Consider the following 13,063-nt stretch of genomic DNA (forward strand, 5'->3'; position numbering starts at 1 on the left):
ACTGATTCCCTTTTCCCCCTGAAGGATCAAATGGACAGAGAAATACCCTCAAGAGGAGACAGGGTTCTGAACACTCTTTCTCCAGCCTATAATTTGAATAATCAGATATAATTATCAGGAAAGTTCCGTAATTCCCAGTGTATCCGGCAATATTTTTAAAGCATGATCTCAGAAAAGTGAGTCAAAACCAGTGTAGATACAATGCCTCTTAACTGAAGTGCATTAACCTCTGCGCTAGCCTTCTGACTGCTGCCTGCTGTGGTTAATAGACAAAAGAGGAGCAGAAGTTTCTCTGGCTTGCGGTTTGCTTTCCTTGCGCAGAAGCAGCCCATACGGGGCATGACACAGGATGATCTAGACTTCCAGAAGCTAACGGGCCTCTTCTCAACTGCATGATGCCCTCCGCAAAGTCTTCAGAACAGAACTTCCTATATATGGCTTCTATCTGTTTGGAATACAGGAAGGATCACTTAAGTACCTCAGCCTCCTTTTCTGGCACTGATCTGGGGACTGCCTGTGTCCCACTGGAGTGAACAGAAGTTTTGCAAGATTAGGTCTCTAAATGACTCTAAATGGAAGGTGCAAGAATCCAAAAAGGAGAAGAGACATGGGTGGGGGGAGAGATTTCCTTAAATGTCTACCGCAGACAATACTACTTTGTACCTTTCTACAGCAGCTCCTTCTGCCTGAGGATGTCAGAGCATTTCACATACATTAATGAATCATAACACCATGGTGAAATATTATCATCCCTATTCTAGAGAAGGGGAAACCGAGGCACAGAATTCAAATGACTTGCCCAAGGACTTGTCACATTATCTGTACTTTTCTAGGGCACTATCTGGGCGCTCCCAGTAACCATGTGGAATGGCTGGACTGAGAACTTTGATCTCTTGACTCCTTGTCCTGCACTTCACCCACAAGACAAGGAAAATCCTGCATGGTCACCCCCCAGCATTGAGAACCATGAATTCCCCCCATCATGGGATTTTAAAAACAACAAATTTGGGGTTATTTTATTTGCTTTTTGGTTTTTAAGTCTTTGTGGTCCACATTTTCCAGCTTTTCTCCACAACCCCTAGGGCTAGAAACACACTTCTTAAAAACAAGAAGCAAGATTTTCATGTAATCATATGACTCCAGGAGCTGGGTGGTCTCTCTTACTACCCTTCCAGGATGGGTACAGAATCCTAGGCTAGTCTATGCCTGCATCTTCTTTTTGCCCTGAGACACTGTCTTAAGGAAGCTATAAGTGCTTTGTGACCTTGGACACAAACAGCTCTGCTCTTTTGGGATTACACGCCTCATTTTCACATGCAGTCTAAGCCTTCTCTGCTGTGTTCAGCTGCGTTCCTGACAGATCTGAACACGGCTCCTTTAAAGGGTACCTCAGGGGCCTGAGTGGGGGCAATCTACTGAACACGTGCAAAATACACATGGCAGCTGGTAGCAACAAGGAAGCAGAAGGAATGGTTTAACAGGCAGGGTTGACGCTGGAGCCAGGGACTTCACACAAGGCATTCTACCTTACCAGGGTTGGCTTGGATCAGAACCACTCGTGGAAGGACTACACCCCTGAGAGGGCTATCAGGAAATGTCCAGGGTGTGGATGCTGGCAGAGCAGAGACCAGGGGCTGGATTTGAGCGCTACAATATCTCCTCACACCCAGCCCCATTCCAGTTCTTCCTGTCGCATGCTGGGGACTGGGCCATGCAGTCTTTATTTTCTAGGCTCCGTATTGTCAGGGGGGCACCGATCAATTATTGCACAAAGTGAACGAAACCCAACCGTGTGGAAAGAACAATGCAATAGCTACCCTCTCAAAGAGTCTCTGTTTACCCTGTCTTATGCTATTAGAATGACTGTGGTACAGTCACCCAAGCAGTGTGTGTAAGTCCCACTTCTATCTGTCTGGGCATTTATCCTTTAATGTTCATTATGGCATCTCAGAAATCCAGTACGCTGAGTACCAGGGAATCACTGGTGCAATTAAAGACTGCCAGTGAATTACTTTGGATTTATTTATGTGCATGAACACGATCAGCATCTTTCCTCTGCATGGCCTGGATCCTAAAGCCAATTCTCATGGACAAATCCCACCGAACCAGTGGGATTATGAGTTTTCTCTTTGACTGTAATCAGCGGCGTATTATTGCCTAGGCCAACAAGGCCTAGGCCTAGGGTGGCAAATTTGCTCGCTCCCTCCCCGGCCCCGCCCCCCCCCCCCCCCCTTCCCCAAATCCCCGTCCCGCCTCCTCCCCCGGGCACGCTGCGCTTCCCTCCTCCCACCTCCCTCCCAGGTTTGCCGCACGAAAGCGCTGGGAGGGAGGGAGGAGAAGCGAGTAGCAGGGTGCTCAGAGGTGAGCGGAGGTGAGCTGGGGCCGGCGGGCGTGGGGAGTAATCCTTTGGGGGGGGCAGGGAACCCCTCCCTGCCCCAGCTCACCTCCACTCCACCGCCACCATCCCCCGAGCGCGCCGCAACTCCCCTTCTCCCCCCTCCCTCCCAGAGCCAGAAACACAGACAAATTGAAACGAGCTTTCCAACTGGAAGATATAGTCACAGAAATTATTCCCCACCATGCTAGTGACAACCATGAAGTCCTCGCGTAGGTGGTGAGAGATCTGTAACAATAGTTCAAAGAGGGGAAATCCCTGAGCCTAGATTTCTTTAAAATACCTATCCAAGCAGAGATGGGCCAAGACAGGATCCATTTAGACAAACTGATTTGTCCTCGACCTGTCCGTGTGATGAGAGTGAGAGGGGGGCTCAGATAAATGGGACCAATTCATTTTGGTTTTAGGTTTGTGAAACCAAAATCTAACAGGACATTTTGGAGCTAGGGACTGAGGGAGGGGGACCAAAGCACCCCAGTTTTTGGCTATTTCTACAACCTAGTCTGTCAATGGGTGCCTATAGACTCATAGAATATCAGGGTCGGAAGGGACCTCAGGAGGTCATCTAGTCCAACCCCCTGCTCAAAGCAGGACCAATCCCCAACTAAATCATCCCAGCCAGGGCTTCGTCAAGCCTGACCTTAAAAACCTCTAAGGAAGGAGATTCCACCACCTCCCTAGGTCACCCATTCCAGTGCTTCACCCACTGTTTGTTCAACACAAGAGCCCGATGAAGGACCAAAGGGTTTGACTGGGAAGTTTTCCCGGTTGCTGTGCTTTAATTTCGTTATGCAGCCGTCTACAAGAACAACATCTCCAATGGAGGTGAGGGGAGAATGCACGCTCTGAGCCGATGTCATTCCTCGGACGGAGCCCCTCTTCCAAACTGCTTCTGGCACTTGACATATTTATCCGTCACTTCTAGCTGTGTCGTTTTCAGGAGCGGGGTTGTTCATATGGTGCCTTTGAAAATCAATTAGTGCACAATATGACTTTGGATGATTTACTCGTTTTCAAAAAACCCCTTTGGGGGCATTCAGACCTTTATAGCCATATTAAGCAGAGTTTTAATCCAAATGAATTTTCCAGGAAACCGGGTAATCTAATTAAAAAGCTTAGAGTGCAGTTTAGTAGCTTCATTACCATTAGATTCTAGATCCATCATTACATGGACAAATATTTTCTGAGTGCAAGTGACTGATAAATCCAAAGGCCTAATCGCAAATGGACTTTGCCTGGAACTAAGCAAGTTACAGTACTTAGTCATGCACCCAAGAATGAAACCAAAGGACACATTGAAAAAGGTCCTTGCAGGAAAACAAACCATTGACTTCTTTTCTCCAGTTCATCCTCTCCCACAACAATCAGCCGTCCTGTAAACCCACTTGCAATTGCACTTCTCAGATGAGTGGCTTTGGAAACTCCCTCAGGTGTGTCCCATCCCTTCCAACTCCCAGGGTTGCAAGCCCAAGTAGGCCAAACTAACTCCCAAACTATCTCCAAAGATTTGAGTACCTCCAAGCTTTGGGTACTTAGCACCTTCCTCAGACTGAGAGGACGGATGGGCTTGTGGGTAAAGCACTGGACTAGGACACGAAGAAGAACTGGATTCAGTGCCAGGCTCTGTCACGGAGTCTCTTAGGCAAAACCCTTAAGGTATGTCTACACTGCAATCAGAGGTGTGACCACAGCACCTGTAGGCATCCACACGCTAGCTTTGGTCTAGATCAGCAGTTCTCACACTTTCCTTTCTCCCACTCCTTGTCTCTGTAGATTGGAAGCTTTCCAGGGGCAGGGACGGTCTCTTGTTATGTATCTCTATAGCACCAGGCATGATGGGGGCCTGAACTCAGCCAGCACTCAGGGGATGTGCATGTGTGCACAAAGGTACTGTGGGGCCTGGAGTTTTATAAAGACGCCTGACTGGGATGAAAACTCCACTTAGGGTGGATAATATCTCACTACCCTTATTCCAACTCACATCCTGCGATCATTTCACAAAGCTTCAAAACCATCAGAAACCTAATGCTAAAAAGCCTCGGTATTATAAAGCTCATGGGCGGCGGGTGGACCCTCGCGTCAGGGAGGCTAGCCCCCTGGCCCTGCCCTTTCTGTATGAGGCCCTCCCCCACCCCACCAGAGCCCAAAGGCCCCCCTGCCCCTGGAGCCCTCCTCCTCCCCCCCGCAGTTGGCGCCCCGACCCCCCACACACACACACGCAGCCGGAGGAGCCTTGGTCCAGCCCAAGCCGCCCCAGACCAGCCCCAGCCACCCTGAGCTGGCCCAAGCTGCCTAATAGGAACCGTGCCGTGCCACGCCTCCCCTCCCGAGACGCCGAGTGGGAAAAGCAACAGCTGTTCCTGAAGAACCTGAGCTTTTATATGCGCCAGGCAGGTTCTGGGGCGGCTGAGGAGGCGGTATCTGCTACTCAGCATCCCGGGTTCCTCAGTCATCTCCCCTGGCCTATTAGACCTGCCACCTCTGGTAAAGCTTTAAAAAACAAAAGCATCGTTCTCCCAGGAAGGAGACGCTAATGCCACCAGAACATGTCGCTGATGGACAAAACTGAAGGAAGCAGCGTTTCTCAACCAATGTTGTGTTAATTGGATTCCTGCATACAGATCATACAGGTAACAGTTATATCACACCAGGGACCAGAAAGCTCTGCTGATAATTTAGGCGTATGGCACAGCGACTGTTATTTCATAGTACGTTCTTCCGTGTTATTTCCATAGAAACTGTGCTGTCAACTTGTAATTTTCACACTAAGTGCATCCCACCATATTATTTCTGCAACACAAACATGACCGTATTTTAGCATGGAAATGCAGTTATTTAGTACTTGCGGAAAACGCTGTTCCCCGGTGAGATAAAAGGCCTACATTTAGTGAAACTCGGCTACCGAGCCAATATTATCTCAAACGGGGGTGCCTGCAGGAGCATTTGAGCATACCAGGGATCAAAAGGTACAGATTAAAATGTGGTTCTATTCTGGGAACTGACGGTGTGAAAATATCTTTTATTGCACCAACTTCTGCTGGTGAAAGAGACAAGCTTTTGAGATGCTCAGAGCTCTTCAGAGCTGCTGCTGTTTCCAATGGGTATGCAGAGTAATCTTTGCTTACTTCAGTGACAGCCTTTTTCTCCCATCAGCTCTGCAGAACCAACAGAGAGATGGGGGGAGCATTTTTCAGGCTCATCGGTGTGATTTCAAACAAAGGTCCTGATCCAAAGGAAGCACTTAAGCACATGCTTGACTTTAAGACCACGCACTGGAGGCTAAAGCACACGCTTCCGTGTTTTGTTGTATCACAGCCTACGTTCAAACTGCAGGCCCACCTTTGCAACTTTACCGCCTTTCAATGATTTCCTCAGTTACGCCCATGCCGCCTTCCTGAAGGCAACAAAACCGCATGAGTGTAGTTGAAGCCAGAATCTGAGAACAAGGGAGTTGCACAGAGGTCACCGAGGGCAGCAGTTGGCCTACAGCCTCGTGATTATGGTAATGACACGCAAGCCGAGAACCCAACTTGGCTCTCAGATCTTGACTGAGTTTGCAGGGCTGGTTAGTAAAAACATCTTTTTATTTGTGAACTGAGCAAACCCGGGGTAGGAATCACGGAGATGCAGCAAACATGGGAACCCCCTGATGCAAGTTCCATAAAGTCTTTTTTCAGAACATTTTTATAGTGTGATTTTAAAAAAACCACCCCACTTTTAAAGAGGGCCCTATTATGCTATGAGCTGTGCAGACACTTAAACTGAGACAGTCCCTACTCTGAAGAGCTTGCCAGACAAAGGCTAGGTCTACATTACCCGCCTGAATCGGCGGGTAGAAATCGACCTCTCGGGGATCGATTTATCGCGTCCCAACGGGACGCGACAATCGATCCCCGAATCGGCGCTCTTACTCCACCAGCGGAGGTGGGAGTAAGCGCCGCCGACAGAAAGCTGCAGAAGTCGATTTTGCCGCCGTCCTCACAACAGGGTAAGTCGGCTGCGATACGTCGAATTCAGCTACGCTATTCACGTAGCTGAATTTGCGTATCTTAAATCAACTCCCCCCTGTAGTGCAGATGTACCCAAAGAGTGGAAGCTGAAAAATACCATTATGCCTTTTTTACAGATAGGAAACTAAGGCTCAGGGAGACTGAGTGACTTCCCACAAGGAGTCAGTGGCAGAGACGGGAACGGAACCCAGTTTTCTGGGTCTATGTCAGTGTTTAACTACAAGACCATCTTTCTGGTCTCCTTTAGCTATATAATTAGTTGCTCTATTTTAATAAAGGAAGAAGTGTGTGTGTCTTCCTGCTCCCCCACCATTGGAGCCCTGATTGTTACTAATAATGGCTCTCAGTTCAGCTTCCTCTTGTAAGGCAGGTCAGAGAGTCTTTCGTTACAAGTGTCCCCTTGTTCCAGGAGCACATGTGAAACTGACCAATCTCTTCTGCTCTATCCTCACTCTGAGCTAGCGCTTTTGCTCTCCAAAAGCAGTCAAGGAGCAGGAATGGAAGTGTCTTGGGATTGCTCATTTAACTATCGTCCAGTAGAACAGGGGACGTTTAAGCAGGGGCGGTTCTATGTTTTTTGCTGCCCCAAGCATGGCAGTCAGGCGGGCTTCGGCGGCATGCCTGTGGGCGGTCCGCGGTCAGGCGGATTCGGCGGCGTTTCTGCGGGTGGTCTGCCGGTCCCACGGCTTCGGCGTACTTGCCGCTGAATTGCCGCTGAAACCACGGGACTGGCCGCCGGCGGACCTCCCGCAGGCATGCCGCCAAAGCCCACCTGACTGCCGCCTTCACAGCGACCGACATGCCGCCCCCTGCAGCTTGCCGCCCCAGGCACACGCTTACTGTGCTGGTGCTTGGAGCCGCCCCTGCGTTTAAGACACAGAGACGCCAATGCATGGGATAGAATTTGTCAGCATCTCTCCCCAAAAGTAGCGTCACTGCAAAGGCTTGTCAGTCACTGTTACTTCAGGAGACTTCAACAACCCCAGTCAAAAATGAAGGGATTATGCTTTCGTAACAAATTACCCTCAACTGTCTTCTATTCAAAAGGTAATGCCTGCGTGAAATTCATCTGCTCTGCTGCCCTATCGATCCTGTATCTAAATAAATGTCTGCGTGGACAGCACACTTCCAAAACTGATTATTTAGGGGTTGGTGAAGTTCTCGACACATAAAAATTCTGCTCCAATTTACACCAGTGTAATGTATTGAATTCAGTAGCGTTACTCCTGACTTACACCAGTGCAATATCCGACCCTGGCTGTACGTTTCATGTCAGCACTGACCTTTTTGTCGTCCCTCCACCCAACTCAACGAGGCTGAAATCTGTTGCCAACTGATTTACCTGTTGTTATTCTTCAGTTTGATGTGATCAGTCGGTTCTAGGATCTGCCCGTTCTTCAGCCAGGTGATCTGAGGGGAAGGCTCCCCCTGGGCCAGGCAGGTGAAGATCGCAGTCGTCCCTACGGGTCTGGAAATTGACTGAGGGTGTTGCACGAACTCCGCAGGGGCTGTGAAGGGAAGGAAACCGAAGCATGAGGAACACTGCCAGGAGCCAACGTTGCCCTGGCACCAAGCCTGTTCTAATCACTTGGTGTAAAATAACCTGAGTCTATTTTGTGAGCGTGGCGAAGGCTGACAAAAGAAAACCACCGCAGTTTATCAGCCTCAGAGGTAGCTTGGCAGGTTTGACAGGCGTGTGTGGTCTACAGATAACTATAGATCGTGCTTGCCCATCTGTAACCATGATTGTAACCAACTAAAGAATAGAGCTGGGCTGGTTAATCGGGGAGAGGGAATTTTCAGTAATTGGATGATGCCAGGTGGGCTAGTCATTTAAAAACACAATGTCCCCTTCCTGCTCTTTAAGGGACCTGGATGCTTGTTTGTTTACACAGAGGCGCGTTATTATATTAGGCTGCCCTGAACCACAAAGCCCTGCCTGCTTATCATGGCTTTACTGCAATGGTACCATGGCTCTGGGCCAGTGCTACGGTGGTACAAGGCCCATGTGATGAAGGCTCCTTAAAAATGAATCCTGCACATTAGAAAGGCCCTGCTGGAACTTTATTGATCTGAATGAATTCAAACACAGGGATGAAATACAAAAGCCAGTATACCTCCCCCCCCCCCATAAAACTATAGTGTGTATCATTCCAGTGCCACTTTCACATCCTTCCACGCCCTAGCCCACACACAGCCAGGAATGGCAAATGATACCATAGCTTTGCACTCTACGGTAAGTACCGTGGTTAGAGTGCTGGGCATGGAGTCGGGATTCCTGGGTTCTAGTCCCAGCACTGACTTCAAATGTGTCTTTGGGCAAGTTGTCGCTGAGACGCCGTTTACCCACCTTCACAACAAATACCAGGCCACCGACCTCAGAGCGACGGCGCAATGTCTACTTAATGTTAGCTGTAGCAGGGTGGACACCCGCTCCTGCCCTGAAGGGCTTAAAACAGCCCTGGGAGAAGGTTGTGGCTGGGAGCTACTAAGCTGGGCTGATTGGGAAGTGTCTGCAGCTGGGCCACGCCCCAATCAGGCCGCAGCTGGCCCTATGAAGGCTGGGTACCAGGAGCAAGGGCCCAGTCTTTCTCCGTGTTCAGAGAGAGAAGGGCCTGGCTGCAGGAGGCTTTACCAGACACCTAGATTGGGAGCAGGGCTGGGGGAGGAGCAGGGAGCTCCGGCCTAAGAAACCCCCAGGCTGCAGGCCTGGCAAGGCCTAGTAGGTGTAGGGTTGCAGGGGGCAGCCCATGGGTAGGCAGAGGCAGCAGGTGTGAACCCTTTTGCCTGTGATGAGTGGCTGATACTGCAGTCTGCCCCAGTGAACGGGGGGTACATGGAGACTGGGCAGTAGCCAAGACTGAGGCGAAGTGGGGATAGTGGGTGGGGGGTTCCCCTGGGAGGGGGAGACCCAGAATTGTGGGGGTACTGCCAGGGGACAGCACCCCAGGTAAAAGGGCACCGGGGTCCTGGGAGGGATGTGGGGCCAGAGGACAGGTGGATCACTGGCCTGCAGAGGGCGCTTCGGAGCTGGAACGCTTCCTAATTCCCGGAAGTCACCAGCAGGAGGTGCCGCAGGGGTGAGTCCGCTCCTCTACATTAGCAAAGAGCTTTCCGCTGCTCAAATGCAAAATATTATGACAATTCTCTCTCGAAACGGGAGCTCAAGCTCCTCAGCTATACAAATCCCTCCGGAAATTGGAGTATGCTGCAGAGTTTGCCAGTATCCGAGCAAATGGAGTTCAAATGAGCCACGTTCATTTCCACCTGCCTGGCTGTGGAGCAGTCTGGAGTTTGTTAGCGATCAGCATTGCTTCACTCAAAGAGACAAACGGTTATGAGCGTTTCCGGCAATACCATTGCAAATATGATTATTTTGTGCTGCAGTAATGGGTAAGAGCGCCACTGTGCCAGGGGTTATACATTCATAGAACAAAAAGCTGTTCCGAGCTTCAAAGAACTTCCCATCTAAGTATAAAACAAGAGCCAACAGGTGAAGCAAGACAGACAGACGCGGGGAACACAAGTAAACAAGACAGATGAATAAGGGAGTTCATTTCTTTACCCTATACACAGCCAGCCAGCCAGAGACGAATATGTGCTCATATGCAGTGGTCTTCACCCAGAGATCCCAAAGCACTTTGTACAGGAGGGTAAATAACATTCTCCCCATTTCACAGATGAGGAAACTGAGGCACAGAGAGGTGAAGTGACTTGCCCAGAGTCAGCGGCAAGTCTGCAATGGAAACCCAAACTCCTGACACTCTCCCCTAGATGATGCTCCCTTAGCGAGCTACAAACATTTTGGCAGTTACATACAGCGTGTTTTTACAATAGTAACATATCAAAAGTTTGGCTGGCCATTCTCTCCTCACCAGATTCCCATTTGCTGCAGGTTCATAGACCAGTAACAGATCAGAGCTGCCCCTGTATGCCCAAGTCTTCAGCCTGGGACCCAGAACTCCTGGAGGCAGAAGCCAGAACGGTTCTAACTACTACTCAGTTCACAATAGTCACAAACGTTTCGGACTTTTCACCAGATTTTAAGAGGAAATGATTTCTCCCGCCTCCAAGCAGCTCATCTGAGACTTAAAATCATTTATCAGAATAGAGCAATATATTGGGATCCAGAAAGCGGCGCCTGAAACGCATGCCTGAATAGCTGAGTTTATACAAGCAGTTACGCTTCAAAGGGCAAAGCTAGACTACACTCCATATTGCTGCTTCTAAGACCCGAATCCCATTGCAATCTCCAGCAGTTCCTAGGACGACAAACAAACGGCAGCCACAGGTCTAATGAATTTATAGCCCAAAGGCACAAAGTGGCTTGCTGCCATTAAATATTTTTGACAAAAGCAAGGTTATTTAGTGAGGGACGCTCACTGCACAGGCAGGCATTTTCCAAGCAGGAGATTAGCGGGCTCTCAAAGATGCACATCTCCCTTCCTTGCCACACTTACATCTCTGGACTTCCAGAAATCTGGGACACGAACGGGCTTCCCTAAGATGTGGCAGCCAGGGTGAAATTCACCCCATGTGCAGAGAGACAGCCCAAGGTCTATGATCCACTAAGGTCTTGTCCACACACGGAGTTATTCTGGAATAGCTACTGAGCTTTACATTCACACCCTTTCTTAATCTGAATTAACTTTCAAGTGCAGACAAGCCCTCATTACTTGCACGTAAGCCTTATGTCTTGCACAGCTGTAGTGCTGACCCTCTGCAGAGGAATGAACTTCACCCTGCATGAACAAAAAGCCTCTCTCTCTCTCTCTCTGAAGAGGACTGTAATCATGGGATGATCTTGGATTTCTATTGGCTTTGATGGTTGGTCCAGTGCAGTGGTTGGATAAGAGCAATGTGAATAATGATGATTATTCTGATCATTGCTATTACCTGGCTTATATATCACCCTCTGCAAGCCTAACAGCACCTTGCAGGATTGCCAATTATATACAGACAGGGCCTGATTTTCAGTGAATGCCTCCAATTGTGTGTGTACGCATGTTTGCATGCACAACTCTGTCACCACAAAATCAGAGACTGGATTGCAGCCTGGCTGAAAAATCATACCCCGTGGGGTTCATTTCCCCCATCTGCCCTGCAGGATGCAGGGACGAAAGTTAGGCCACTGGTCTTTGGTGATTTTCTCCCCACCCAACCCCCCTCCCAATCAAATTTGGATAGAAGGACCCATCGCTATAACATCGTTAGGCTGTTACTCTTCAGGAATCGCTCAAATTCTAAGGGGATGGTCGCTGTTATACAAAGCTGATTGGCTAGATAGATGCTGGGCCGTTTGTTCTTTACTGACTCGGAGGGAAAACAGTCTCCAGGGCCTGTACAGACCAGGTCCTTCCTTGCTTAACTAGCAGTACGCTAATTAGAGTGCAGCCTGAGGTGAAATGGCTCCATGACACTTCTGAAGTATCCCCGTGCAGGTGACAGCACTGCAGGAGGCAAAGAACTCTCCAACCTTGGGAAATCTGCCTCCGGAGCAGCCTGTTAAAAGTCTTGCTTCAAATAGACGTTTGCCAATTATTTAGACAGAGGCAGGAGGAGCACCCTGCATACCTGTTTGGGAAATAATTTGTTCAAATGCCATGTTGCCATGCAAACTGCAAACCTAGGAGTGAAATGACTTCTACCTCATTTTACAAATCGGCTTGAGGCCTCCCTGCAAAAGGAGGGAAAGAGAGAAGGAAAATAATTCTGCCAACAGAGACTGGCACCAACAAGGAGGGCACGTTAACACGGTGCCACCCGAGAGCCAGCAGTGACCACAATACACATAACGAGACTGTTCGTGAGATGAAAACATTGGTAGTTTGTTCCCTTGCAAGACCGATCAGTCTCGTGAAGATTCCATAAGTGTCCCCTCAAGGAAGGAAAAGACCAAAGGGTGGATCCAACTCTTTTCTCCCACCAAGTAAATCCTATACACCGGGACAACTCCATTTTCTCCACCGGAGCTACCTCTGTGTTACACCAGCGTGACCAAGGAGAGAGCCGCACCCTGGCGTGTGTATTCGACATCTGGCATAGACTCTGCAGGGGATTAAAAAAATCCAACTCCCACTCCTTTCGCAATCAAAGCTGTACGAGAAAATGGCATCCTGACTGCTGCTTCGAGGCCAAAGCAAAGTGAAAGGTACCGACACTGAAGAGCAACGGCATAAAGATGGCAAGCCCTGAGAGCGACAATACAATAAAAACCCGCTGAAGAGACGAGGATGTGTTCCTCATGAGAGCCCCCCTCTTTCATTTTTAATCATCAAAGAGAAGTGGAGCATTTGACTTCTGCGAGCAGGAGGGGGGTGTTCCACTGATGGAGTTCATTGTCAGGCTAGTTTGGCAGGAGCCGGAGACTAATAATGAACCTAATCTTAGAAAGCTAATGGACACGGCTTCCTAAAACCTCCTGCTGAAACTTCCTTAGATTCCAATCAGTGAGTTTTCTCTCCCCTCACCCCGACTCTTTCACCTCCTAGAGCAAGTTAATTTTTAAATTAAATTAAAATGGAGGATGATTTTGGTAGAAGAATGACAAACGGGGGGGGGGGGGGGGGGGGGGGGGGAGGGAAGGGACCCTGTTCCCTGCAGCGAGCGATCGCTTTGTATTGCTTAAGTGGTGTATTGAGAGCATGACACGGTGGGG

The 13,063-nt window shown here is 49.2% G+C and overlaps 1 protein-coding gene across 1 annotated transcript in view; it reads right to left on the bottom strand.

Moving 5' to 3' along the window:
• The window catches only part of IGDCC3 (immunoglobulin superfamily DCC subclass member 3), a 187,532-nt gene that overhangs the window by 36,281 nt on the left and 138,188 nt on the right, over positions 1–13,063 (bottom strand). The window contains exon 7 of the mRNA XM_034785002.1: positions 7,748–7,913. Coding sequence (XP_034640893.1) covers positions 7,748–7,913 — 166 coding nt within the window. The remainder of the gene's footprint in view (positions 1–7,747; positions 7,914–13,063) is intronic.

This window comes from Trachemys scripta, chromosome 10 (genome assembly GCF_013100865.1).
Source record: "Trachemys scripta elegans isolate TJP31775 chromosome 10, CAS_Tse_1.0, whole genome shotgun sequence".
Taxonomy (NCBI): domain Eukaryota; kingdom Metazoa; phylum Chordata; order Testudines; family Emydidae; genus Trachemys; species Trachemys scripta.